The following is a 26,182-nucleotide window of genomic DNA, read 5'->3' as shown; positions in this document are numbered from 1 at the left end:
ATTTCTTATTTTTATTCATGACCGATGCTTGTGCACCATGAAAGTTCCTGAAATGAAGGAGGACATACAGAGAGACTGCCCATGTCGCTGAACACGACATACAGTGGGAATGTTATCGTCACAATTCATCAGTTGTTTCAGTCGCTCGCAGCCACTAATAGCCACAACTCTCTTTGTAATACTGCGCTCTGGCGACAACGTCGTTGGAGTAATCTCCCCCAGTCGTGAAATGATCCACGCCATAACCATCACGAACATTTCCATCCCCCTGGTTGTACGCAGCTATTCCCCCTGCAGACATGAGTTCCAGTGAGCTTCTGTTTATTCAGACATGCAGGACTTTACTGATTCTGTGACACAAACCTTTCAGCTGGTCATTTCGGCTCCAGTTGGGGAATTTGTTTGTGATCACTCCAATGAAACCAACGAGGATACCAGTTGCTTGGCGGAGGTGCTCCTCGCTGTCCCACTCGCCGATACGTGGGTGTCCTCCTCCACCTTTAGTCACATCCACCTGCAGAGATGGACAAGTATTAGAACAGTGTCGTGTCTTCTGAAGTTCTTCAGTGATGATTTGGTATTGGTCCCCACCTGCATCAGACCCCAAGCTTTTCGATTATCCCCCCAGCCGTTCTCAAGTTGGTTTCCAGCTCTAGACTCTCTGGAGATGATGCCTGCGATCAGAGCAGGGTCTATTCCATAGCTATGTCCCACGCGTTTTATTTTGGACCTGTACTTCTCCATTCGGTCAGAGTCAGTCCTTGCCATTGCCTTTGAAGCAGTAACCTCTTTAGAGACAAACCAGGGTTCAGACATCAACACTTCTTTGACACACAGGAGGATTTTTTATTTCACAGTTTATGACGAAGTTGTCACTATGTGACTGCATGACACACTTGAGTATCCCTGTTGGTCCTGCGCAGCCGTTACCGCGGAGGCTCCATTCGTAGGAACGTCCATGATGTTTGGGTAGCCTAAAAAAAAAAGGGTTAATTTAACAAGATAATGGTACCATAACTAACTCAACCTTTCAAACATGAGTGTGTGACACAAAAGAATACGGACAAAGTTCAAGATGCAGTGCCGGAAACATGCTGATGCGACACTGCACACCATCCAGAGTACAACAAAAAGAGACACACTTACTCATCTTGTCCTCTTGTATTGGTCCTGTGGAATGAATCAACGAGCTCTTGGCATGCCTTTGTCCAGTGTTTGGTGAAAACGGGCAGACGGGGCTGTGCTTATATAGGCTGTGTTATCTTGAGTTTCTGTTTCTGAATGACTTTCTGCATCAGCTGAGGAGGGGAGTTACTCTGAAGGGCAGGCGCAGGAAAGCAGCTAGTTTACAGGAAATGTGTTCCACCAAAAGTATTTAAAAAAAAAAAAAAAAAAAAAAAAAAAAGAGTCACCTTCAATGGCTTTCACTTTCAGAATAAGATATGATTAACTCCGAGGTCTAATGTTTTTATCTCCACATATCCACATAGAAATGAGAGCAATTTTCTTTTCAGGTGTTTTTCAACTGTTGAGTCAGAGATTGTTACCATGGAGATAGTTGATGGTCAGAATGGCACCATTCGATTCAAAGCTGCTTTGAATGTAAAAACAACATCCTGGACTTCACTACCAACATAACAATGGCCTCAACACATATTTTCCAAAGCTGTGTCATTCATGTGTCCACAGCCAGTCTGAAGTTGTATTTGCTTGTTTTCACCAGGTTCAGTGTTACACCACTTGGTGGAGTTGCGAGAATGACTTGTCCTCTAGTCAAGGTCATTGAATTTTTCCTAACATCATTCCAACCCTGTAACACCTGGATGTTTAATGAACAATAACCATATTATTCTCCTGGTCATGGGTCAGCCTGCTATCAGTTTGACATCCCAGCCAGTACACTCACACACACACACACACACACACACACACACACACACACACACACACACACACACACACACACACACACACACACACACACACACACACAGAGAGAGACTCCACACACTCTTTTTCCGGAATGTAGTTTTGCTGAATTGTAATTTGTTTGAGATTTAAAGGACAAAAGCATTGACTTTGTTCTTTATTCATGTAAGGTGACACAACATAAGCCAGTGTGCGCTTTATTTGTTAAAAAGTGGGTTTTGCCTGCTTCAACTATTCAAAGCGAAAGTTCTTCTTGTACCACTGAGCTCTGGCCACAACATCATTGGAGTAGTCATCGCCTGTCGTGTGAACATCCACGTCCTCTGAATGGACCCTCCCGTCTCCTGTATTGTAGGCTGCAATCGCTCCTACAGAAACAAATACCAATATTCAATCAGCCAAGCACTGATTGAAGAGAAGTGATGTGTTTGAATGGTTCGGTGAAGCAAACCTTTCAGCTTCATCTCTTTGCTCCAGTCTGGAAATTTCTTGGTGATGCGACCAATGAAATAAACGAGGATCTCAGTGGCTTGGCAGAGATGTTCCTCGCTGTCCCACTCGCCCCGAGCAGTGTGTCCACCTCCGTTTGGATTGACGTCAACCTACAGAAATGGAAAAGTACAAGACTAAGGAAGTAGAGTGAACTCCTTCACAATGAAGACAAGGTGGAAACTGTTCAAAGAGGTCCACTTCAGCTTAGTTTCCGATAATGCCAGTAATTGGAATAACCCCTTTGGCTTATAGTATTCTGATAATCTGCACATCCTTTAGAGCGAGACAGAAAGTAGCTTCGTTGTGATTGAACTCATTGCTTTCATTATATCGACCATAATCAGCTCTATGTATCTGATACGGACTACAATATAACACTTGTCCCAACCTGCATCAGTCCCCAGGCATTGCCGTTGTCCCCCCAGCCGTTGTTCAGCACATTTCCGGCCCTGGTCTCTCTGGACATGATGGCGGCAATAAGAGCGGGGTCGATTTCATACTTCTTTCCCACTCTGCTGATTTTGGTTTTGTACTTCTCCATTCGGCCAGAATCGGTCTTGGCCATGGTGTGTGATGCACTAATACCTTCAGAGGTGAATCAAAGAAGAAAACTTTGGCATTAGGGTCATATGTTTATCAGTATATGAAGATCACAGTTGAAATGATTTTTATTTGCGGTTCATCAAGCAAGAATCTGCGTTTCTGAAATGTTGAGTTGCCTTGAGTTGAAAAGGAGTGTTTCCATCCCTGGTCTTTACTGCCTCTTACCAGGACAGAGGGCAGGAGTCAGGAGATCCTCCTACTGGCCCTGAGAGGCAACTGTAGGTCAATGTACAGTTCAATGTGCAGCCTGCGTCAGCAGCTGACTCACCGTAATTATCTTTATATGATTCAGGCAACTGGTTTGGCTTCTTTTGTTGTATTGCCAGTTTGTCTTGTCTTTTTTAGCCTCATGTACTTTCCAGAGGTCCTGTTTCCTTTTTACATCAGTGCCTGACTTTTGTCTACCACTCCTGCACGGTTCTTTTCAGGGTCTTTTCAAGACTGCAGATGTACTAATCATCGCACATCTGGCAAGTCTACAATATTCACAGCAGTATAACATTTTTAAAACGTAATTTTTCTGTTTGAAACACAATAATGTGATTAATCAGACATAAATGAACGTGTAACATCGTTTAAATCACCGTGACTTAGAACAGTTAATATTATAGAATCACGAAAAGCCCTCATCTGCAGACAAGACCCTTGAAGCTACGAAAGCTCCTTTGGTGTGTGTGCAATATTGCAATGTTTCATATACTTTGCATTTTTGTCTACAAAGTGCAGGGAAATCTTAGCGGGTTTAGTCTGAGAGCAATGCCAGGTTCACATTATTTCAGCCCCATTCTTGAAGTTGGATAACTAAAACATGAGCGTTTTTTTATTATGCACCTTTTATGACAAAAAAAAAAAAAAAAAGAACATTTTAGGAAGTTTTCTACTTCTTTTTTTTCCAAAGTCCAAACAATTTCCTGCACATATTAAGTTTTTTCATTTTTCATTAAGACGTTTGAAAAAGTTGAATAAGAAAAGGAAATGTTTCGAATGAATTAATCACCTAAAACATCCTGGAGGGAGTGCCTTTGTGTCTGGACAAAAAATGACTTTAATTTTCAATGTTTTCATTGGGAAACCGTTGTTACATAAACTGCATGATGGTGCATTGGGTTAATCCTTGACCTGTAATTTGTGGGACTGATGATCCAATCCCACTTGAAGGGAATCTGGCCTTAAAAATACCCAAACACCCCGTGAAACTTGCAGAAACGTTCTGATTGTACGAGCATCCAAAGACACTGATCATTTATTAAGTTACAGATTCTCTATAAATCTGATCATGTTAGTAATTCTATTGATTTAAGTACTTGCAGATATTTGCAGCAAGACGGTTTGGTCCATTCTTGTTCAAAACTGTATTTCTTTTTTAATTGGGCCCACTATGCCCCCGGCTGCCACTTGAAGGAGCTCAACATTTCTGGATTTTGTCATTTCGTCATTTTCTAAACTAAGCCATCATTGGGTGTGTCTACCAGAGGATTAGGACGATGAGTTACCTGCGTAATCCAACTTGTCCTGACGAGCTGTTTTCTGTGAAGCTCCTGTAGTTTGAATGTCGTTGATGTCTGCGTAACCTACAACAATGTTCAGGTCAGGAGTGACATCCCCAAAACATCATCAAATAAACAGACAGTGCAGTCTTATTTCAAAGTAGTACACATTGGATAAAGTGAAATATAAAGTCTTTAATATTCAATAAGAGTTAGTTTTTTTTTACCACAGGAAAGTAAGGATCAGTATCCATATCAGCAGTTTCATTAAAAGTACTCACTCATTGTTCTTCTCTTCTGGTTGTCTCTGGAATAACAGCAACTTCTTTGACACACAACCTGCCACAGTCTCTCTCAGGTCTTTAATGTGAACTTGCAGAACAGGGTTCATTTATACAGGCAGCTACGGTGTCCCAGAAGAGTCATCACAGCGATGAAACCACAACACAACCACAAGTTGCAACAACAACTATACAAAAGTCACAACACCATAGGAGGTGTGGGTTACATAGACAACAATGTTCGTACAATATCGTCACGCAAAACGACTCGTCTGGACAAGTTGGAATACTCCGGTAGAGTACAGTTAACCAGATCCTTTGCCAGACACAACCAACAATGGATTAGCTGGGAAATTCTGAAATGTCACAATTCTGGAAATGAAAACCTGCATCAAGTGGGATGGACAAATAAATACGGGCGTGGATGGTACCGGAGCATTAGTCAGCAAACCTTTCACACAAAAACATGAAGGCTGAATAATTACAGACCAGTGATAATTGTGTTTTGTTCAGGTTTATTAACTCAACGAGTCGGTGGGTAGAAAAGTTTGTCCAGCACAGTATGCGCAAATACCAGCTCTCCTGAACTACAGCTCCCTCATGAGATGAAACATTCATTCCAGTCCTTAAAAATATGATGGAAACACTCAAAAGCCAGCCAACGCTCTGGGTGGCACTCAATTTATTTGTGCAATTCAACTGGCACACTGTTCTATGCAAACTGTACGAACAAATGACACGATCTGTTTGTATTACCCAAACAGAGAAGAAAATGGCTCCAAATGCCAACATTTGTAGCTGTGATGCTGCACAAATGGCTTGGAAACTAAGTTGCAGAGCAGAAACTAGTCAGAAGAAACTTGTGTCCAGCTTTTTGTGTAGTGAAGAGTAAAGAGTAACATGCTGCGTAATGGCTCCGTGAGCATGGGAATGGAATAAAGAGAAAATGCTTGAATCCGACCTACAAACAATAATATTTGCTCAGGCTTTCCATTCAACAGTATATTCGACTTATTTTATAACCTTCGTCTTAAAGCTTTTATATTATTTATTCTCCTTTTATGCCTTTTTTTACTGCCTTGTTTAGAAATGTGAATGGATGGATGGACGGATGTGACTTAAGTCAGAGTTTATTACACCATACATGATTGGTCTCATGCCAAGTTTTTGGTTTTCATACTTTACTATATTTTTATTGGCTGTTTAGATCCATGGGCAATTAAAAAAAATAAAAGTATATCCTCTCTTGTGTGTTAGATGCTTTTACTTAAAATATCTGGTGAGTCTTTATATACAGTATGTAGTCTAACAGTCTGTAACAGTTACAATTTTGGTTTTTCATTGAAAGTAGTTTTGATTTGTCTCCATTATACTTGCATTAAAGCCAGTTATAAAAAAGTGTGTGTTTTCATAAAATAATTACTATCTTTACTGCCCAAAAAATTAAAAGCAAACAAATCATACAAACAACAGGCGTTGCGCCGGCCACAGGATTTGTACATCTGCAGCACATCCTCTTGAAACTCCACGGCGCCCCACCAGGGGAGGCCCACCTTACCTTTTAAAAGAAAAAAACAGTAATCCACATTACATACGTTTAATAATCTCAACCTAACAGCAGTGGTCCCATCATTCCCTGAAGTGTTCCCAGCTTCTTATTTCAGCAAAGAAAGCATCTCCCGGACAGGTGGTGTAGTTCACCACTTGTCTGTGTCCTTGGATAGTGAAGTTTGCAGTCAGTCCTCCTCCGTCCACGGCACACTTGACCAGCCGATGACGCAGCAGGTCCATGGCGTGGCGGGATGGCAGGGTGGAGGTGTAGTCGCCTATGATCGACACTCCATAGCCAACAGAATTGCGGCCCCTGGTGTGTGTACCCAGCTGGTTCCAACCCCTTCCTTCATAGACGTACCCATCAGAGCCAACGACAAAGCTGAGGACACAAGAGGAACCCGGAGGACATGGTCACTCAATGCGGTGTGTGGTTGTAAATCCTTTGAATGTAACAAACCCTAAAATAGGTATCAATTCCAGTGGAAGATGCCATAAAGATGCTCTTCATTGTTTCTTTTATGAACGTTTAAAGTCTTGTAATCAAAATTAGCAAAAACATTGAATTCCTTTTTTTAGGGAGTTTGAATATTTATGTTATTATATGACTAAGACATTTAAAGTCTCGCACGTTACTTCATCATTTTTAGTCTGAATTTTACACAGAAATGACTGGAAAAAAATTTGTATTTTTGAACATCTGAAGTAAAGTTACGTATTTATGCAACTTAACTCTTTATCTGGCAAGTGACCATATTTGGTAAGCTGCACTTCCTGTTTTCTTCAACAGTTTATAAGACTCACTGAAAACCTGACAAAATAATCATCCGACAATACATGTTTAGCAATATTTGTTGCAAACCAAACGTGATATTGTAGGACATTAATACTGAATCAGATGTGTTAACACATTTCTATGACCTCTTATTGACCTTATGTCACATTTCGACCTTTTTTGTTCGTTAGTTCGTCATCAATCATCATGAAATATTAGTCATTTTGGTTTTTAATGTACAGTAAAAGGCACATGTCGGTATTAATGTTTTACTTTTGTGACCGCAGCAAAGACTAACTCCTAAAACCCATTTTTAAAATTCCAAGGTTTGACACTTTAAATAGTTAAGAGCAAGATAATCAACATTGACTCTCAAGTTTTAACATTTCTTTCCATTGCTTAGTGATTGTCACAGGTTGATTAAATCCGCCATTGAGAAACATAAATAAATAAATTAAATAAATAAATAAATGCTGCTTGTGTGAGCATCACACTGGTGTGTTTTGTCCAAACGTGTCCTACTGCCGGTCAGGTCAGATTCATTTGTTTAGCTTACCCATGTGAAGAAATGGTGATACTGTATTTGATGGACTGCACACCCAATATTAGCAGTAGTAGTTATGAGTGTATTGCAGCAATGAGTTATTTTGAATGGCAAGGTAAAAGCTTTTACATAAGCCAGTAAGATCTCATTTGATTATATTTGTGAGTGAGAGCAGCAACAAAAACCATGTGAACTATGTGATACCCTAGGTAATTAAAATGTATGTGATATTACTGCAAAAGTGTGTGAGGCTTCTTCTAGATAAAGGAAATTTTATTTATTTTTTTAATGTTTTGTTTTTGTTGCTTTTTCAGCATGCCAATAATTCAAACTCCCTGTCACCTGTATCCTATGTCATTCCAGCCGCGGTCCTCCTGGTGGAAGCGCTGCATAGCCCTCATGTTTCGAGAGCAGTTTTTGAAGGACAGACAAGGCGCTGACGGCTCATAGGTGTGGTGAACATAGAGGAACTGAAGGGGTAGAGACAGTGGAACGGGTGTGCCCTGGGATGCTTTTGCCCCCCACTGACAGCGAGAGATGATCTGAGGACAGTCTGTGTGAGGACAAGACAGGACAAGGGTTAAGTTCCAAAAAGCAACAGTTTTCTATGCCAGAGCCCAGATTAATATACATACACCAACCAGATCTTCAGTGAACTTTCGAAGGAAACATTTTAACCTTTGATGACAAAGTGCAAACACAGCACTGATAAAGAACCTAAGAAAGCCTTGTATAGCATTCATTTTTACTTTCGTGTCTCTGTATTTGTCTTGAACAACCCTTAAGACATGTTCTGTCTGTTTTACAGCTGCATTTTTATGGATTGACAACTCTGGTGACCCTGATGTGGATGATAAGGGGGGGGGTTCATAGCTATATTTCTCTGTGTCTCTGCTGACACCATCAATAAAGCTGTCGTGATTCACAACCAGCTGAAAAGCAACGTGACATTCAATTTTCTGGCTTGCAGCGATTCAGTCTGGTGGTGTGAGATTAATTTATACATAATGATTTTTAAAAACAAAATGAATGTGTTTGGGTTTTCTTTTCTTTTTTCAATAATTTGGAAAGTAAGACAGATTTATTTGTGACGGATTAAAAACTACACCATATTTGATTCCCACTGACACCAAAAGGTCATGCTTGAGTATTGAGCGCCCTCTATCGGATAAATGCGACATGGCACTTAGGGGATGACAGCAATGGCTGTAAGAGTAACAGCAGGGGTCATACTGTCGCAACTTAAACTTGGTTTAGTCTCTGTTTAGTGAGACAGAACCTTTGTTTATACTTTGGTGACAAAACAGCAAGCCTTTGGATGAAAGTACTGTATTTTACTCCAGCAGACTTTTTTTTCTTCATATATCTGTAGGAGCCATTGAATGTTTTTATTGTTGATTTCTTCATATTTCTGTGTTCACCTGTTGGTTGGCCAAGTGTGCATGTTTTTTGTTCGTCCACTAGGTGGAGCCGGCGCAAAGTGGGAGGGTATAGCGCCTCAAGTTAGTTGATGCCAGTTGTGCAGCATTGCAGCGCAAACAGTTTCTAGAGTAGACCATGTCAGGGAGACAGGTCAGAGTGAGTGGCAGGGCCTGAGGGGGAGTTTATGTGGTTTGTACGAATCATAGGAACTCAGTAGAGGGCTGAGTAAGTGATGACAGGCATCAACTGTTGGACTGTGGAATGTCAATAAATGGATTGAGATATCTAAAGACAAAACTGTGCCTTGGACCCTGATGCATGTGTTTACCTGAACCCGTCGAAACCAGTAATCTGTCCTCACTCGAGCGGACTCTAAATTGCCACTACAATATCTTTCAATGTACAAGTGAGAAATACTACAGCCACCAGAGCACAAGTTTGATATTCACTGGTCAGTTTATAAGCATAAAGTCTGGCTTGATATTTTCTAAAATGAAAACACTGCATCTGGCTGGTAGTTGCAGAGACTGCAGATCATCTGCTTCCTTCTCACCCTAACCACTGTGGCCATCTCCATCTTCTACTGAAAGCATCCTTATTATTATTAGCAGTTGCACTTTGTGTCCAGATGTCATAGCTCACCCCAATACTTGTGTACAAACACCTGCAGTCCATCCGCCACTGCCTTCCCAACACCGGTGTCCTGAGCAATCCACTCCGTCTTCTCCAGCTTCCACACCAACGACAGGGTCTCCATCACCTGGCTTTGAAGATCAAGTGACTCCAGCATGGACTTGGACAGCTCTCTTCTTTTTGGGCTGACATGGCCGGTCATGGCATCAAGGCCTTGGCCCACATGTAGAGAAAAACTATAGTATCCCTTCAGGATGTTGCTGAGGCTTTGTAGCTGTCCAGAGGAAGACAGATTACTGAGACGAAGGCCCAGTATTGCTCCATCCATGCCTCCGTTTATAATGGCGTCTGTAGCCAGAGTGGCAGGCCGGGACAGCTTGAACACCTTCGGGCGCTCCATGTTGTCCCAGCACCCATTGGGCCCCAGGCGATGAGATGGTGGGATGTCCTGGAGGCTTAGGAAGGACAGGCCCAATGTCCTGCCCAGAGTCAGTGGGAAAAGCCCATCATCGGTTGTCCCCTCCATCGTGGCTTTAACACCCGATTCAATTCCCAGCAGTAATGGTGCAAGTGCCACCGTGGTGCCATCCTGAGCCAGGACCACCCCTCGCTCCTCTCCATAGTCCGTAACAATGTGGTGGATGGCCTTGTCGAAAAAGCTGAAAGAGGACGCATTGAGGATGGCTGTCTCCAAGAATTCAGCCTCGGTCACGTTATTTGATGCACCCAAGAAGTGGATAGTCATCTCATCGTCGTGGCCCGCCGTCCTCCGCAGGGCCCTGAGCAGAGCCAGGGGGGACAGGCCGGGGTTTGAGTCTTCAACCTGCTGCACAGCTCGGATAAAGCTGTCCATGTTACGCAGATGTTCTCCTTACAAAACCATCAGGAAGAGGCAGGAAAAAAAGAAAAAAAATTAGAAGAGCGTCAGCGATTGATGAACCAGCTTACTTCAAACCATTGTTTTATGTCCTCGTTGTGAATTGAAAATGAAATAAAACATTTCTTTATTCACAAACCAGAGAATAAATGAAATATAGAGAGATTAAAAAATAAAATGCATCCCGATACAACAGGCTGTAATATTTGTGGGAATGAAGAAAAACCCAATATTGAAAAATCAAAACTACTACAAAATCAGAAGGTTCCACATTTCTGGCTTGAGTCAATTTGTCTACAACATCTTTTCATTTTACATTGTCCAAAAAGGTAGATTGGTGCAGTTTGTTTAATAATTACAATGTAAAGACTGATTTCTTTTCCAAGACCTTTAATTTAGTAAGATCATGCCTGCATTGTAAAACAAAAACAAAGAAAGAGTGGTTATACCGCCGAGAAAAGTGGCAAAAAGTTCCACACAAGTGGAGAAATTCTCCAGAAAAAACTGCATGGATTTGTTATTACATTGTTAATTGAAACATGTTCCAATTTCTCAATTATTTTCATTTCCATTTATATACGTCGTTCTTTCTCTTGTTGCAGATGATCAATAAACTCAAACAACTAAATGTATTTTCCAACATTGTGCAGTTTTCTTTATCCTAACTTGTGAAAATGTCCTAAACTCTTTTAAATGCGACTGTTATTTATAGTTACTGTATTTCTTGCCCATATATGATATTTACATTACGGGACAGAACTTTCTTATTTTTGCTGTTCCGTTAATTAGGAAAACATTTGCCCAAAGTAAAACGGAGTGAAGTCTTTGATTGTGTGCTTTTCTGGTCCTCGGTACAACAATATGGTTTGAGTAAATTGTTTATTTAATGCAAAAAAAAAACCACAATGAACAAAGCTACTTTTTAAGAAGACACACAACCTTTAAGTCTGGAGGTCAAAGATAACAAGGAACAAATTTATTTCAACAAGTCATCTTGAAAAAAGAAATACAGTTCGATGATTAATCTAATACAAATAAGCCAAATGTTCAGATGTTTCAAATGAATAGACTTACCTGTTGGCTTGCTGTCCACAGTAAAGAAATAGAAGAATAAAGTCAGAATAAGCCCAAATAAATCCATCTTGAATCTCCTGGTTGTTCTTTATCAAAGCGATATTATCTGCTGCACAAATTAATCCGAATAATGTTCTTTCAAAGGTAAATTACCCCCAAAAAACAGCCAAATTCAAAGAAACCTGCCTATAACTATCAACATGCAGACTCCCAGCCGTTTTCCTACAGCTGCAATGATTTGTGTAGGTGTATATTTGTTTAACGTGTTTGTGGACGTGCATGACGGCTGACTGGTGTCCCAGTTTTTGAAGAGGACTTCTTGTACACTGATTGCTTCAAATATTGATTTAACCTACTCTGCGTCAAACTCTGTCAGCAAGAGAGTAAATTGTGTTTGTTCCTTTCAATTCAGCAAAATGTTAATTTAAATGGCCCTTTTTATTATTATTATTATTATTATTATTATTATTATTATTATTATTATTATTATTATTATTATTATTATTATTATTATTATTATTATTATTATCAATCATAGTGATGACTCATATTGCTATAGGAAACCACAGTTTTATCCTGTGTCATATGTATGCAGTATGTTATTTACCCCAACAGAACAGAGCGATGAAGCCGATTGATGGTTAATGTTTAAATGTGTGTGTCAGTTGTGTACTCACCAGTGTCAGGAACTAATATTAGTCACTTCACTTGGAGGTCAGAAAGGGTTGGACGGTGGAGTATTGGTTAACTCTCTCACCTCACAGTGGCTATGCAATAGTTTGACTTATGTAGAGTTGTAAATTTAAGTTCTTCAAAATCGCACAACGTTTTGTTTTTCATGTGTTTCCTTCGGTCTGTTTCGAAAAAGAGACTGTTTCAAGGGACATCCTCATTAAAGGTTCAATCAACAAGATAAAAGTACACCACTTAAAGGGTGGTACAGGTGTCAACATCCAATCATTACTGTGTTTTATATTTTAATTAATATCAGGGACGCCAACTCTCACACACCCAGAGTGAAAGTCAGGTTGTGAACTTTGATTAATCCCTGAGTATAGCCCTGCAACTGTATAACTATTACTCTCATCAGCATACACCACAGCTTCATTTATAATTTGTAATTGCATTCATATTCTCTTTTTTTGGGCATATTGTATTGATATTGAGGACAGAGCTTCTTCAAACACTGAAACTATCTTTGAAATATAGAAGAAAAGATTCTAAAAACTCAAATTTATTCCCAAGCACACACATGAGCAAGTAATGCTTTACAGAGGAGATTAAAAATGTAGGAACAATGAACTGTTATGAATATGAATGATACACTTGGTGGGTAGTAATGTATTTATATTGCAGCATTCAGACACAAGGAAATTCAGTGTTTTACAAAGAAATAAGAAAGTCAGTAAAAGGCGAATGAATTAAGTAAAAGTTGTATTGAGACAAATGTAATAAAATAAGTCAAATCTATTGTTTAATGTAAAGCCTGAGCAGATACTGGTGTTTTACGGCCTGATTTAAAAGAATTGACTGTGTCAGGAGGAGGTTATTGTATATATTTAAGGCCCAAGACCATTCAAACATTTATAAACCAAATATGAGATTTGGAAGTGGATCCTTTGACACACAGGCAGCCAGTCCAGAAACTGAAGCTCAGGTGTGATGTGCTCCACTCTCTTTGTGTTGGTGAGGACTCTGGATGAGCCGCAGCTGTCTTACAGATTTTTTACTGGGACTTGTGAACACATCGCTACAATAATCCGGCCTCCTGAAAATTAATGCATGATGTAGAAACAAGTAACCATAAATATGAATGATACACTCGATTTGGTTACCTTATAAATATTCCTAACCATTGACATAGTTTTTGCATTTTATTAACTGTTATGAATGTAATATAAGTTAATAAAAGTACTTCTATTATTATTATTATTATTATTATTATTATTAATAATAATAATATTAGTAGTAGTAGTAGTAGTAGTAGTAGTAGTATCATTATTATTATTACTGTGTTTTTTTTTTTTTAATTAATATTAATAATATTATGATAGTACAGTAAACCGTGTTTTTGGCCGTGTAGTTGACGATGCTTTGTTTTGTTTTCACGTGTCTTGGTTGGTTGGTTGGTTGGTTGGTTGGTTGGTTGGTGGCGGATCAATGAATGAATCGAGACCAGTTGTTGTCACGTGGCAATGTGACGTGAACACTCCGGAAGTAACCAAAACATAACAACAACACTCTTTGTCGCTGCATGTGTAGTAAGTGAACAGACGGGTGCCTGTGATTGTTTTCTTCTATTTCTGTGAAACCATGCACGCCTGCTGTAGAAGCGTTGTGTGGTTAGCGTTAGCAGGTTATTCGATGTTTTTCCAGCCTCTTTAACTTCTCCCCCCCCTCCCTCCTCCTGCACCCCCCCCCCCCCCCCTCCCCCCTTGACAGCTGCTCGTTGAAGCGTCATGGAGGCTCGCTTCACCAGGGGCAAGTCTGCCATCCTGGAGCGGCCGCTGAGCCGTCCGAAGACCGAGATGAGCGTGAGCGCCTTCGCCCTGCTCTTCTCGGAGGTGGTGCAGTACTGCCAGAGCCGCGTGTACTCCGTGTCCGAGCTGCAGGCGCGCCTGGCCGGCATGGGCCAGCGCGTGGGGGCCAGTCTGCTGGACGTGCTGGTCCTCAGGGAGAAGAACGGCAAGAGGGAGACCAAAGTGCTAAACATCCTGCTGTTCATTAAGGTCTGTTTGTGTGTGTGTGTGTGTGTGTGTGTGTGTGTGTGTGTGTGTGTGTGTGTGTGTGTGTGTGTGTGTGTGTGTGTGTGTGTGTGTGTGTGTGTGTGTGTGTGTGTCTGCGTGTGTGTGTGTGTGTGTGTGCATGACATGAGCAACCTGATCCATTCATTCTTCTTTTCCCATCGTCTTGTTCAGGTCCATGTTCATCTGTCAGCATGTCAATCTATCGATCAGCTTTATTTGTATAGCACTTTTTGTACACTTAATGTAAAACAAAGTGTTTAACATGATTTAAAAACAGCACACACACGTGCAGACATGCCTAGTGGTATGGGGACATGGCAGGGCACTGAGGACTTAAGGTGAGGAAAGGCCACATTTGGGGGCCGTCCACATTGGGAGTGGCACAGCTTCTAACCACAGTGGCCTCTGCCCCACAAATCCCCCCAGACCGGGCGAACCGGCAAGTCCCACAACATTTGAACTACAGGAACATGCAATGAACCTCACATTATTGATCACAAGATATGTTATCGCACGTATATCAACAAAGGTACAAGTAGGTGCATGAACAGGGCTTCATGTAAACATCATAAATGGTGAACTTCATCAATCCAGTGCATGACGGTGTATACTGTCTTTGCAAATTTAGCAGCATTTAAATTTTTTTTCACTCCCCCTCCCCCCAAGTGTTTATCAGGTCAAACAGACGACAATATGCCCCAACTGTTTATTAATCTGCTCTGCCCTCATTTTTTCGAAATACCTTATAAACGTGTAACTACACAGTTCAGTCTTTTTTTTTTCTTAATAGTTCTAGTTTTTCCCGCTTTTTTTTAAATTCAAAAGTATTTGTTTACATCCTCATAAAACAAGTGATGACTTCTCCCTTTATAGTGTTATTGGTGAAGCTGTAGGTACATTTCTCCTCTTTCTGGGTTTGCTGTAAGTCGTCATGTTCCATTACATTTGTCCAAGTGTGTAAAATCATAGGTATAATCTAACTGTGAAACAACTCCAAGTATGAGTTTAAATGTAGTGAACGTTAACTTTTCAAATGTGAGTTGAGTTAATAAATAGGCGTGGCCCAAGTATTTCTTTTAGTCTAAACTCATGTGACCTTTTGCCTACTTCCTCTCTCTCTCTCTCTCTCTCTCTCTGTCTCTCTCTGTCTCTCTCTCTTTTTAAATTTTACATTCAATAGGTATCCGTATGGAGATCGCTGTTCGGCAAAGAGGCGGACAAGCTGGAGCAGGCCAATGACGACGACAAGACGTACTACGTCATCGAGAAGGAGCCAGTCGTCAACGCCTACATCTCTGTCCCCAAAGAGAATAGCACCTTGAACTGCGCAGCCTTCACCGGGGGGGTTGTCGAGGCCATCCTCACCCACAGCGGCTTCCCCGCCAAGGTGACGGTCCACTGGCACAAGGGCACCACGCTCATGATCAAGTTTGATGAGGCTGTGATTGCCAGAGACAAAGCACTGGAGGGCAGATAGATTATTAAATACCAGGCAGGGAAGAAATGCGACGGTCATCACTGCTGACATTGCTTTATGGTGGCAGACGGACTGAATGAAGAAGAGAAGTTAAAATGTCTGCATCATTTTTTTTCTTTCATTGAATTTCACTTGATTGACGCTCAAGAATTGATGAAGGATTTATTTGCTCTTTCCTCAAAAATGCCCACATGAAAATGACCATAGAAATTATGAAGGGAGCCGTACGCTGTACGAGGAGGAATGACTGTCCCTCTGAAGCCCTGAAGGTGAGCGCTGTGGGAGGAATGGGAGGAATTTAAGTATTACCAAAGCATATTTATTGATTTTTCTGGATTTGATGGGAAATGGATGAATTCAGATTGTTAATAATTTGAGAGAAGTCCGTTTATGTGAAACATTTGGTCAAGCTTGTTTTTTATGGGACGCTCACAACAACAAAGGCCCGATGGAAAATTCTACCAGGATGGTGTGTTGCCACATCTGAGAAGGTGCATCATCTTCTGTTTCTTTTCATCCCTGATGAAATTATAGCTGTCTATAAACATTTGTCCTCCAAGCATTATGGTGGTGTACACTAAATGTGATGTTAGATAACACCTCTATATTGGTGTGATTACATGTGAATAAATTCATAAAGACATATTTTTGGATTTCCTCGATGTCCTTGAATTCTAAACTACAGTGATTTGCGAAAGTCTTCATACCCCTTGAATATTTACACATTTTGTCGCATTGCAACCAGAAATGTGAATATGATGATAAAATACATTCACATTTGTGGTTGTCACATTGCAACCAGAAATGTGAATGTATATTATCGTCAGTGACGTGCAGTCAGGGGAGGCAGGTGAGGCAGTGCCTCACCTGCCATCATGGAAAGAAAAAAAATGTAAAAAGAAATAAAATTACTTAAATTGTTATATGTATCCAGTGATTATACTATAAAGTTATTTTCCATTTAACTTCACCAGTTTTAGATTATTTTCATTCAAAATCGCTGAATTTTCACATTTACCGTTCAAATACTGAGAAGAGACTTGCGGTGAGGCAGCAGCCAGCTGAGCCTCACCATGGATTGCGCAATGACTGGGCTAACTGCTGGCCTGCTGTGCAGTGAGACCGTATTGCTATCTCTCTGTATGTCGCTATTAAAATGTTCAAACACTTTTGCTATATGAATTATATTATAAATTTCCATAGTTTAGTTAACTGAGGTATATAATGTACAGAGTATTTTGTCAACAACTGTATGTGTGTAACGTGTTTCTTGTGCTGAGCAATCATAAAACGGCTGCGAAGACGCACTGGGTGAGGCACGCAGTTCTCCTGCCTCATGGTAGAGGGCGCTAGTGATCCCAGGGATCCTTCTTGCGACTCCTCGGCTGCAGAATAAGTGACAACAAGCTACAGTTAGCAAGTCAAGTGCAGCGGCAGCGATCGTTTATTTTTTCCTCTCGACTTCATTTCTAAGTAAAGGTAAGACCATAATAACGTTTTTTTTTTTTTTATTAAATGTGCTTTTTTGTGTGCTACAGTTTGTATGTGTAAAGAATGCTGGTATGAGCTTTTAAACAGAACCCGTTAACTGCTGCCAATCAAATGGTGAATAAGATCCTCTTTAGGGTTCATATGTTTGTAAATCTGACTGATGAAGTCAGTGCCTCACCAGCCATGAACCTCACCGCACGTCACTGCTCTGTTCAGCAGAGCGAGCTCTCACTGTGTCACGGTGCCAGGACTGAGCATGCGCAGTAGCATCCTCAGGCTGCGAGAGCGCTCAGGCAATTAAACCACGTTTTACAGGAAGAAAACGTTTCACGGCTTAATCTCGAAGATGTAGAATATAGTACCATGCCTATTAGTATTAGATACTCTTGTAAATATTGTATTTGGGAGTCAATTTCTGAAACAAAAACTTCAGGATATGAATTAAAACTGCATCTTATATATAATATACAATATACATATACATATAATATAAACATAAAACTGCCTCTTATCTAACGTGGGGGAAAGCCTTCTAACGGGGTTGTAAATACATTTGTGTTAAATTAACTTCCCAAACATCCACTAGTGTCTACTGCTCGATCTGAGATCTGTAACCTTTATCACCAAAGAAAGCCATTTTTCACTAAATTAAGTTGTGAAAAAACATAGTATAACATTAATGTCATGAGACGGAACTGAGGCTCAAGCGCAGACAGCAAAACAGGAGACACAAAATTCAGTTCACTGATTTATTTGAACAAACAAACTGGAGTCAACAAAAACTACCAGAGCCCCTAGCGGGATGGTGGGCCAACTAACAGTGAAAAGAAGCTACCAAGGCAAAAACTAATACTAAGAATTAATCAGAAAACGATCAGGAAACTCCTGATGGAAAAGCGACTAGAAAAGGTAAATACAACGAAGCAGACTCGGGCGGGCTAAACTAACTGCGTAAAACATAAGGTACCAACGATCGCAGCAAAAGAGGACAGGCGGAGGAGTCTGGCACAGGAGTGGGGAGAATCGGCTGAAGAGTGGGAAGAGTAGAGGGGATCGTTGTTTCAGGCAGGCAGGAGGCAGACAGGAATCCAGCGACGCAGAGGGTCCGTGTACCTTCCGGCCATTCGATTTTTGTTTTGATGTCGGAGAACGAAAAACCGGAAACCATCCGATTTTCGTTTTTCGATTTGATATCGGGAAACGAAAAACGGGAGCCAGCTCGTCTGTTTGATTTGCCGGAAAACCCGGAAGTCGACCCTCTTCTTCGCTTGATGAGAGTAAACAACGGCGCATCGCGTTGCTGCCCTCTTCAGGCTGTCTGTGTGAGCTTCAAACTCGCCCACCAGTTGATTTAGATGTTTATCTGGCTGCTGCAGTTTAAATAAAAAAATAAATAAAAAATACACACGGTGCAAACGGATTGACTGGAGAGGGGTGAGGATTTATTAAGCGTACCCCTACTCCTTTTCACACGTTAGCTTTTCTACTACAATCTATGTTTTTTCCCTTTTGTGTTTGAAATTAAACAAAAAATGACTAAATAAAACCGTACTTTTGTTATGTTATTTGAAATAGCATGGAATCAATTTAGCATTATTTCATATCCCAGGTGTTGGTTAAATGTTTTTTTTTTATTTCATTTAATTCATGAACAAACCTTGTCTTAATATTTAATATAAAAAAAGATTTAAATACAAAATGGAAATCCCACCTTTTTTCAACTAACTTTATTGAAAGAGCAAATTCTCTCATTAAGAATGAATATTTTGTTAAAATCACATGTTGCACTTTTTTCCTTTGCTTTTTCATTCACTGCTGAGCCGGATGAGGAGCTGCAGAGCCTCCAGACGTAGGGTCGGACGTAGGGTCGGCACTCGGTGGCAGTAAGGACTCAAACTGGCTGATGCCAAAGCTGGTGACCTGGCAGGGAAGGCTTGAGACAAAGAATCTGGCAACCCCATCTTGTAGACTGAGGAACTCTTGATCCAGCAAATGAGTCAGGCAGCCCTTTATTTTATAGTTGATATTCATCTACAAATTTGTCAGGAGAATTTCCTAGTAAAAACCTCAGGGAGACAGAATACACAAAGTTTAAGACCATTTTATTACATTATTCTTGAAAGAAGAGAAAGTCACAGTACAACCTTTCCAATAAACAAATAAGACATGCAAACATGACAATTACATTTTGTTGGAGCTCAGTTGAATATAATTCCAATTTTAGTTCAACAAACTTAATGGCTCACAGTAAGAAAAACATACAATCCTTCCCCCAACTCCTTTCAATGTGATGGTTCTGAAAGTAAAGAAAAGGGATTTGCATTTCACAAATAACCTCTGAGTGCATGTAAACAACAACAAAAGATTTAAATGCATGATAAAGTAAAACATAAGTTTTTTAACAATACCATTCCTGCAAAGCAACATCGGGATTTAATCATCAGAATATTAATTATCAGAGCACGTCAATTTCACAAAGTACCGCTCAGAAAAAGAAGAGCAACAAGGAAAACCTACCGATTTTGATGCCGTCTGCAGAAAATGTGTTTTGTGGTGTTGAATCTCTTGTAAAGCTGCTCCTGTCCTTTCACTGGCATGTCCTCCTTTAGAAGACAACCCTGTCCTTTCACTGGCATGTCCTCCTTTAGAAGACACAATCCTGTCATCATCTCAACCATCAATTAAAGCAACACATAAATCAGTAAGATGATGAAAATGACACATAACTGCATACAGAGCTGCATCAGCTTGCTAATAGTAATACTATCAAGAAGAACAACACTAATAATACATTTTTATATTTTATTATTATATTTTAACCAAAATACAAAACGGTATCATTTGTTTTTTAGAATGTGTAAATATTATAGTGTAATTACAAATTAACCCTACTGAATCTCACATTTATAATCATTATTTAGTTTTTAATTTGGATCTTTCTCTCCTGAGAAATGTTTCATTTAATGTGATGACTGAGCTCTGTGGACAATCTGCAAGTGTGCTGCTTTTGACAGTAGGGGGCGCTGTGAGACTGCAGTCAAATCAATGAAAAGACGCGATTTTAATGATGTAATGTATATCATAAATTAATCTCGTACAACACTGCTCACCTCAACAGCAGCTGAAGCAGCTTCAGCTTGGAGGTGATGCTCCGTCAAGTAGGTGGAGAAGCCTGGCTCTGCTGGAGATCCATCTTCAGACATTCCTCCCTGAAACTCTCATTTCACCCGTAGTCATACCGTTGGGGTCCGTGTCCACTATTACGTTGGCGCAACCGTCCAAAGACATTTTTTTAAGTTTTTAATCATTAAATTTATACAAGAATATCACCGAGGGGACAGTCAGACGAGTCTGGATGGTGAAGCAGCGGCAGCAACAGACGAAGAAGAGGGTCGACTTCCGGGTTTTCCGGCAAATCAAACTTGAAATAAAGAATTACGGTTGTATTTTATTTCCCAATTTTTTTTTAAAGAAACGCATATTGGGAAACGGGAAACCATCCGATTTTCGTTTTTCGATTTTCAATTGTAAAACGAAAAATGGGAGTTTTTCGTTTCCCGATATCAAATCGAAAAACGAAAATCGGATGGTTTCCGGTTTTTCGTTCTCCGGCATCAAAACGAAAATCGAATGCCCGGAAGGTACACGGACCATGGGGGTCAGCACCTGAAGACACCGCTGGACCCCAAAACAGCCTCCATGGTTGTGAGCGTGTGTCAGAGTGTCGGCGAGGGAAGGAGACATTTTGGTGGAGACACAGCAGACCGATGAAGTTCAGTTTTATCAGTTTATTGAATGTATGAATTAAATATTTGAACTTGGACTTGTAAAAAGGCTCAGAGGACTTTGTGTTCTATCCTCAGTCACCAGAGTTGGAGGCGGAGGGTGACGAGGAGGTCGTCTGTGTCCAGCACCGGTGTGCTCCTCACGTCCAGAGTGCCTGGTGTGCCAGTGCATCCACAGTGCAGCTTTACACACGGCTGTCACCGCGCTATTTATGTACTTACTCTGAAAATAGGCTGATTGTTACGCACCTTGTCACAGTTGCAATCAATCAGTTCTATCGACTGCTCTGTAAGATGAAAGTTTGACATATTAACATCGTGATGCAGATTCAGTAGTAATAGCTCACACTGCAGTTTGGCTGTTTATGATTACGTGGATCTATAAGTCTAATAACTGAAGACATTAAATGTATGAGATGAATCTGGCTTTAAATCTCCACCTCACCATCAGCGCTGCCAGGTTCCCTGTCTCAAAAAGGTGCGTGCGCAAGGTTCAAAGAAAGAAGAAAAAAAAAAGGAAAAAAGAATGAATCGAGGACGACACCGGCCCTCCCCGACAACTAGTGATCTTTCTCTGTTCCAGGTGGGGGAGTGGCTTAAATCAGGTATGATGTCACGGGGCATGGCTTAGATCTAATGGCATTGATCCCAAGATGAAAGGTTGAAGTCGTAACAGACCTTTGTGCCTTTGATGTGAAAAGAGAGTGTGTGTGTGAGAGACACAAAGTCTCTCACACACACACAGAGGGAAATAGTGAGCTTATACTACAGCTTCATATCAGCTGAACACGTCGGATCAGCTTTATTCTTTTTGTGTTGAATTTAAAGACAAATATCTCAACTGTTAAACTGCTAGGACGTCGCACCTGCTGAAACAGTAGTAGTAGTTAGTTAATTAGTTAGTAGTTAGTAGCGATCACGTTTATCGTTTTTCTAAAAATAACGTGGAGAAATGGCTCAAAGGTACCCACCCAGAGGAGGATTTCGCCAGGGCACTCACTGTGCTACTCAGCCTAGTGGTCCTCAAGAGGTTATGGCGATGCGCCGTAATATCGATGATCTTATCAAAACCCTTCAGTACCGGGACCAGCATATTTTCTACCTGAACAATGTTTTGAACCACCAGAGACAGGAATTTCTGCAAGTTGAAAGGGACCTGGAGATAAAGATTTTCAAACTGGTGGTGGACCAGAGTAAAGAGGAGGTGGTGCAAAAATTCAAAGAAAGATGCCATAAGGAGGATCTCCAGAGGATGGCTGGACTGTTGGAGGCAGAAAGACAGAAGAAGACCTGGGCCTTCTCAGATGGCCAGGTACCTCAAAGAACAACAAGGGACTGCAAACGAGAAGTGGCTGAGCTGCAGGCGCAGCTCGATGTCATAGAACACACATATTCTGAACTCCAGAGGACAAATGATGGTCTTCTTGCAAGGTTAAATCACACCTCCCAAAACCGGGGTGATTTAAAAAGCTCAGACCTCCAAAAAGAAGAGGACAGGATGGCAGGGCTCAGCGCTCTGGAGGAGAGGCTCCAGCAGGAGGTGGAGGAGAGAAAGAGGCTGATGGCTGAGAAGGACACCCTGCTGGTTCAGAATAAGATCCTCCAGTCTGAGAAGGAGTCCCTCCAGTCTGAGAAGGAGACTCTTTATGCAGAGAAGGAGTCCCTCCAGTCTGAGAAGGACACCCTGCTGGTTCAGAATGAGACCCTCCAGTCGGAGAAGGAGTCCCTCCAGTCTGAGAAGGAGTCCCTCCAGTCTGAGAAGGAGACTCTTTATGTAGAGAAGGAGTCCCTCCAGTCTGAGAAGGGGACCCTCCAGTCTGAGAAGGAGGCCGTCCAGTCTGAGAATGTGGCCCTCCAGTCTGAGAAGGGGAACCTCCAGTCTGAGAAGGAGTCCCTTCAGCTAGAGAAGGAGACCCTCCAGTCTGAGAAGGAGTCCCTTCAGCTAGAGAAGGGGACCCTTCAGTCTGAGAAGGAGACCCTCCAGTCTGAGAAGGAGACCGTCCAGTCTGAGAATGTGGCCCTCCAGTCTGAGAAGGGGAACCTCCAGTCTGAGAAGGAGTCCCTTCAGCTAGAGAAGGAGACCCTCCAGTCTGAGAAGGAGTCCCTTCAGCTAGAGAAGGGGAACCTCCAGTCTGAGAAGGAGTCCCTTCAGCTAGAGAAGGAGACCCTCCAGTCTGAGAAGGAGACCCTCCAGTCTGAGAAGGAGTCCCTTCAGTCTGAGAAGGAGTCTCTTCAGCTAGAGAAGGAGGCCCTCCAGTCTGAGAAGGAGTCCCTTCAGACTGAGAAGGAGTCCCTCCAGTCTGAGAAGGAGACCCTCCAATCTGAGAAGGGGGCCCTACAGTCTGAGAAGGAGACCCTCTATGCTGAAAATAAGTCCCTGTTGGCTGAGGATGAAGCCTACTACACTGAGAACAAGACCCTAATGGCTGAGAAGAAGAAACTTTTCTCCGAGAGGAATGCCCTGCTGGCCGACAACAAGGCCCTGTGGGTTCTGAACAAGACCCTCCAGAATGAGAAGAAGATCATCCTGTCTGAGAAAAACACCCTCCGGTCTGAGAAGGCGACCCTACAGTCTGAGAAGGAGACCCTCCAGTCTGAGAAGAAGTCCCTCTATGCTGAAAATAAGACCCTGTTGGCTGAGGAAGAAACCTTCTGCACTGAGAACAAGATCCTAATCGCTGAGAAGGAGTCCCTCCAGTGTGAGAAGGAGTCCCTCCAATCTGAGAAGGAGTCCCTCCAGTCTGAGAAGGAGTCCCTCCAATCTGAGAAGATCCTCCAGTCTGAGGAGGAGTCCCTCGAGTCTGAGAAGGAGTCCCTCCAGTCTGAGAAAGAGAACCTCCAGTCTGAGAAGGAGTCCCTCCAGTCTGAGGAGATCCTCCAGTCTGAGGAGGAGTCCCTCGAGTCTGAGGAGGAGTCCCGCTACCAGTCTTGGGAGGATCTCCAGGCCAAGGATCCATCTGTCCGCACCACAAGTCTTTTTTTTGCCATTCTAACTAAACGAAAACACATGCGTCAGGTTTCCAGAAACAAAAGAAACGGAAAGAAGAAGAAGACTAAGTAGACAGCAGAGGAGACAGCAGAGGAGACCCAGAAAGTTCCAGAGGATGAAGAACTTTAAGTGTTTTTTGAGTCACATACTAGCTGCCATCTTGGAATTCAATTGACTCTATTGAGTTCTTCCAGTCAGTATACATTTATATTGATTTTTGGATTGTTAAAACATTTCTGGTCATTAAAGTTCTACTTCAAAAACCTTTTTTTGCGTTTAATGAGTCAGCTATCTTGAAAACTGGTGGCCATCTTGTATTTAACAGCTGGAGAACATACTTTTATCAAATAGCATATCCTGAACATCATTTGTGCCAAATTTGGCACTTGTATCACCAAGTGAAAGATTCTGATAGACTATTGGCTTAACTTGCACCACTAATCAATCAAATCAATTTCAATGACTCATATAGGTTGATGCAAATGTCTTTTTAAAAGAACTCAACTCATTCGTTGTAGATTCAAACTCGGTCCAGGTTGTAATTGTTGTGAAAGATTTTTTTGAAAACTTTAACTCAATCAGAACTACTGACATAATGTACCATGGTTTTATATGTTTAAATAAACGATAATGTCCAATAAAACTGACAGAATGTCATTTCGGTATCGTTTACTAAGTAAACCTGAAAGTTAAAGAGACTAAAAGACATTCTTGAGAGAATAGCTTTTAAAATGTGTGAAGATACCAAACTGCACATTTCTAATTATCTTCTTATTCTAAAAGAAGGGCTCTATTAGGATGGGACAAAGTGTAGAAATATACAGCAAGACTTAATCCATTTTAGGACATCTTATGGATAATAGTTGAATTTGAATGTCACTGCAGTTGAAAATGAGAGTTTTGAGGTAAATCATGAATTTGATCAAAAAAGAACAACACACAAATCCAAGAAAGGAAGTAACATTATATTTAGGGACCAAGCCCAAAAGTCCCAGAGGCAAGGACCCTATTGTTTTTGTAATGTTTCTTCTTTGTAATTATGAATCTGCCATGTCATTAGACCCAAATTCGACCCACTCAACATGCTCAAAAACTCACCAAATTTTGTATGCACATCCCAGCCACATGAACATCATCATCCATGCAGGCTTCTTCAACATACTGCAGAGCAAGACTGGTTCTGAGGTCCTGGAAAATTACTTTTCAGTACTAATGGATACTCTGAAGGAGTTCGAGCCCCAACATGTTTTCATTTCAGGCCCCATTCCAACCCTGGGAAGAGGAATTGAATCTTTCTCTGGCCTCTTTGCCTTGAATACGTGACTGACTTCAACATGCTTCTCCAATGGGATAAAGTTCATCGACAACTTCAACCTGTTCTGGAACCGTAAGGACCGCTTCAAACCGGACGATGTTCTTCTGAATATCATTGGATCCAGACTGCTCGGCGCCAACCAGTGACGTGCAGTCAGGGGAGGCAGGTGAGGCAGTGCCTCACCTGCCATCATGGAAAGAAAAAAAATGTAAAAAGAAAAAAAATTAATTAAATTGTTATATGTATCCAGTGATTATACTATAAAGTTATTTTCCATTTAACTTCACCAGTTTTAGATTATTTTCATTCAAAATCGCTGAATTTTCACATTTACCGTTCAAATACTGAGAAGAGACTTGTGGTGAGGCAGCAGCCAGCTGAGCCTCACCATGGATTGCGCAATGACTGGGCTAACTGCTGGCCTGCTGTGCAGTGAGACCGTATTGCTATCTCTCTGTATGTCGCTATTAAAATGTTCAAACACTTTTGCTATATGAATTATATTATAAATTTCCATAGTTTAGTTAACTGAGGTATATAACGTACAGTGTATTTTGTCAACAACTGTATGTGTGTAACGTGTTTCTTGTGCTGAGCAATCATAAAACGGCTGCGAAGACGCGCTGGGTGAGGCACGCAGTTCTCCTGCCTCATGGTAGAGGGCGCTAGTGATCCCAGGGATCCTTCTTGCGACTCCTCGGCTGCAGAAT

The 26,182-nt window shown here is 41.3% G+C and overlaps 3 protein-coding genes across 3 annotated transcripts; 1 reads left to right on the top strand and 2 right to left on the bottom strand.

Moving 5' to 3' along the window:
* Positions 1–26: 26 nt before the first annotated feature.
* LOC308109813 (uncharacterized protein) lies at positions 27–5,136 on the bottom strand. Its single transcript, XM_080463619.1, has 10 exons — positions 4,793–5,136; positions 4,518–4,595; positions 2,810–3,006; positions 2,381–2,531; positions 2,162–2,297; positions 1,147–1,253; positions 897–974; positions 592–788; positions 364–514; positions 27–291 (listed from the first exon to the last, which is right to left on the bottom strand). Exons 1-10 carry the CDS (start codon positions 4,794–4,796, stop codon positions 155–157), a joined length of 1,236 nt encoding a protein of 411 aa, XP_080319745.1. The 5' UTR covers positions 4,797–5,136; the 3' UTR covers positions 27–154.
* Positions 4,854–11,894, bottom strand: LOC308109875 (N-acetylmuramoyl-L-alanine amidase-like). Its single transcript, XM_080463694.1, has 4 exons — positions 11,669–11,894; positions 9,727–10,587; positions 8,005–8,215; positions 4,854–6,725 (listed from the first exon to the last, which is right to left on the bottom strand). The coding sequence occupies exons 1-4, from the start codon at positions 11,733–11,735 to the stop codon at positions 6,422–6,424; spliced, it is 1,443 nt and encodes a 480-aa protein (XP_080319820.1). The 5' UTR covers positions 11,736–11,894; the 3' UTR covers positions 4,854–6,421.
* A 1,980-nt stretch (positions 11,895–13,874) lies between these two features.
* On the top strand, positions 13,875–16,537 carry trappc5 (trafficking protein particle complex subunit 5). The gene is made up of 3 exons (XM_080462783.1): positions 13,875–13,929; positions 14,111–14,397; positions 15,596–16,537. The coding sequence occupies exons 2-3, from the start codon at positions 14,128–14,130 to the stop codon at positions 15,890–15,892; spliced, it is 567 nt and encodes a 188-aa protein (XP_080318909.1). The 5' UTR covers positions 13,875–13,929; positions 14,111–14,127; the 3' UTR covers positions 15,893–16,537.
* Positions 16,538–26,182: the final 9,645 nt, after the last annotated feature.

Source organism: Lipophrys pholis, assembly GCF_963383615.2.
Source record: "Lipophrys pholis genome assembly, chromosome: 5".
Lineage (NCBI taxonomy): Eukaryota > Metazoa > Chordata > Actinopteri > Blenniiformes > Blenniidae > Lipophrys > Lipophrys pholis.
This window is presented reverse-complemented; position numbering and strand designations above follow the sequence as displayed.